We start from the raw sequence: 2,069 nt of genomic DNA, 5'->3' as shown, positions 1-2,069 counted from the left end.
CTAAGCCACGATGGCAACATTGGGAATCGCGTTGGGATTCTCTCTGGTATTCCTGGCGGCGGCGCATTCTCTGCCTGCCGAAATCCTGACCAGCATGCCTTGGTTGTTAATTTTTGTTTTGCAGAGGCGGCGCCAACAGCTGCGTATGTTACCGAGGGTCAGGATGAACATCAACGGATCTAGGACCGTCTGGACGATGTAGACACTGGCCGCGGTTCGATACAGGGCGGGGTGCAGTTTAGTATTTGGACTGTAGGTGAGAATAATATTGCAGCACATCATGGGCCACCAGCAAAACAAAGTACTGCCGGTGTATAACGTCAGCAGCGTAAAGGGTCGTCCGCCTTCCGGTCGAGTGGGTGCTGGTGCCGCTGGATTAGCCACCGGTCTGATTGCTCGTCGTCGCGAGTACATCTTCCACAGTAAGAAGGGGAAGACGACCGGAATGCCCACTTTGGGTACGTCATAGATCAGAAAAGTCGTCAACGCAGCGAGAGCCGGTTGGTGGCCGTTATTTAGCCGACAGCCTCCCTCCAACGGGAGACGATAGTACAGACGATCGCGAATCAGCAGCGGCAGCATGAAACTATGCACGTAGACCATCACGGCGCCGCAGAGAATGCCGGCGATGGTCCGATTATGACGGGCACGGTAGGAGATGGGTCCGAAGAGTGCCCAGACGCGATTCAATGTAACCAGCCAGTGGAAGTTGTACACCAGCGGGGATATGACGTAGATGGCATACAGGTGGATGGTGCACAGGGAATGACCCAGCCTCACTGCCCCGTACTCACGCTCCGCGATGTCCAGTGCCCGGTCCAGACATCCTAACGCCACATTACTGCACAGTATGGCGACAATGTACATGTTGAAGGGTGTCCGCAGCGATGCCTGGGTCAGGGTCACCAGCACCGCCAGGGTGTTGAGCCCAACGACCAATATTCCGGTGCTGAAGGTGCCGCCATCCAAGGAGACATTGAACGGCAGTGAAAAAGGCCGGGAGTCCGAATGGTTGGTGGCCGAGAGATTATGGGTTATTGTCGCGTTTGAATCCATGATAGTCAATGCCCAAAACCGCTACATACGAATATAAGGTTTTTACTCTTGGGGATTAAAAATGAATACGGCACTTGCGCCAAATAATCCAACTGTTTCGAGTGAGATGGGTAAAGCAAAAGGGCCAGTGCTCAGAGAGCCTTTAATGGATACGAAGTCGATTAATGAGCATATCCTACATTCCACGGAATAATTTCCGCTTGACAAACACATAAGAGAATTCACCCAATGTTTTCGTAAAGGTTAACTGAAGGAGCCATAAGAACTGCAACCGTTTCCACTTTCCCGTTCCACTTACATGTATAAGTCCCGACGGATTCATATCCTTATGAAGTGCAACAAAAGCCGATCCCTGCACCGGATGTACAGATATGAGTCACACTGAAAGAAGCCATAAACAACACCTGTTTCAAAATTGCTCTAGTTTTAACTCTCCAGATTCGTGTGATTACTGACTTGTTACGTTTAACTCCCTTGGGGATAGTCAAGGTCAAGAATGCGGCAGTTGGTTCGATATATTATGCATCGTTGGTCTATAAATGCGGAACAAGCAGAAGGATCGATGATATCAATGTCGAGAAAATAGAGAATCATCGTCTTTGAGACATCATTAAGGAAAATCAGTCTTACAGCATACAACTGTGCGTGTTTGAAAGTCCGTGATAAATAGGGAGATTTTGACCTTTGGCTTCCATAGGCTCACTTATTACGCACTGCACATGAGCATTTTTCATAAACGCGGGACACACTGGATCTTTTCTTGCCTGTAGTCGGCAATTTACAAGAATTGGCGTTTCAGTGCGTGCTGCAGTAAATGTGCTACCGCGCGTGCAATAATCAATAATATTTGAACGCGCCATAGTTTGCGGTACGTTTACTGACAATGTGTTTGCGATGCCAACATAAAATGCACAGTGAAAAATTACAGACTGAAACTTGTCAGACACTCCTTAGTTCCACTTCCGAATTCCGGTTAGCTAAGCAGAGTTCCGGTTAGCCAAGCGGAGCAGTCT

At 48.9% G+C, this 2,069-nt stretch overlaps 1 protein-coding gene across 1 annotated transcript; it reads right to left on the bottom strand.

Annotated features, from left to right (window-relative positions):
- Positions 1 to 1,056, bottom strand: LOC129582374 (adrenocorticotropic hormone receptor-like). Its single transcript, XM_055473887.1, has one exon. The coding sequence runs from the start codon at positions 1,054 to 1,056 to the stop codon at positions 1 to 3; it is 1,056 nt and encodes a 351-aa protein (XP_055329862.1).
- Between the last annotated feature and the right edge of the window lie 1,013 nt (positions 1,057 to 2,069).

The sequence above is a fragment of the Paramacrobiotus metropolitanus genome, unplaced genomic scaffold, assembly GCF_019649055.1.
Source record: "Paramacrobiotus metropolitanus isolate TYO unplaced genomic scaffold, Prichtersi_v1.0 Parri_scaffold0000007, whole genome shotgun sequence".
NCBI classification, from domain to species: Eukaryota; Metazoa; Tardigrada; class Eutardigrada; order Parachela; family Macrobiotidae; genus Paramacrobiotus; species Paramacrobiotus metropolitanus.
Note: the sequence above shows the minus strand (reverse complement) of the source record. Positions and strands in the feature narration are given on the sequence as shown.

Bases quoted from the DNA above. Each gene is read 5' to 3' on its own strand.
- LOC129582374 (XM_055473887.1), bottom strand. From the start codon at position 1,056: ATGGATTCAAACGCGACAATAACCCATAATCTCTCGGCCACCAACCAT.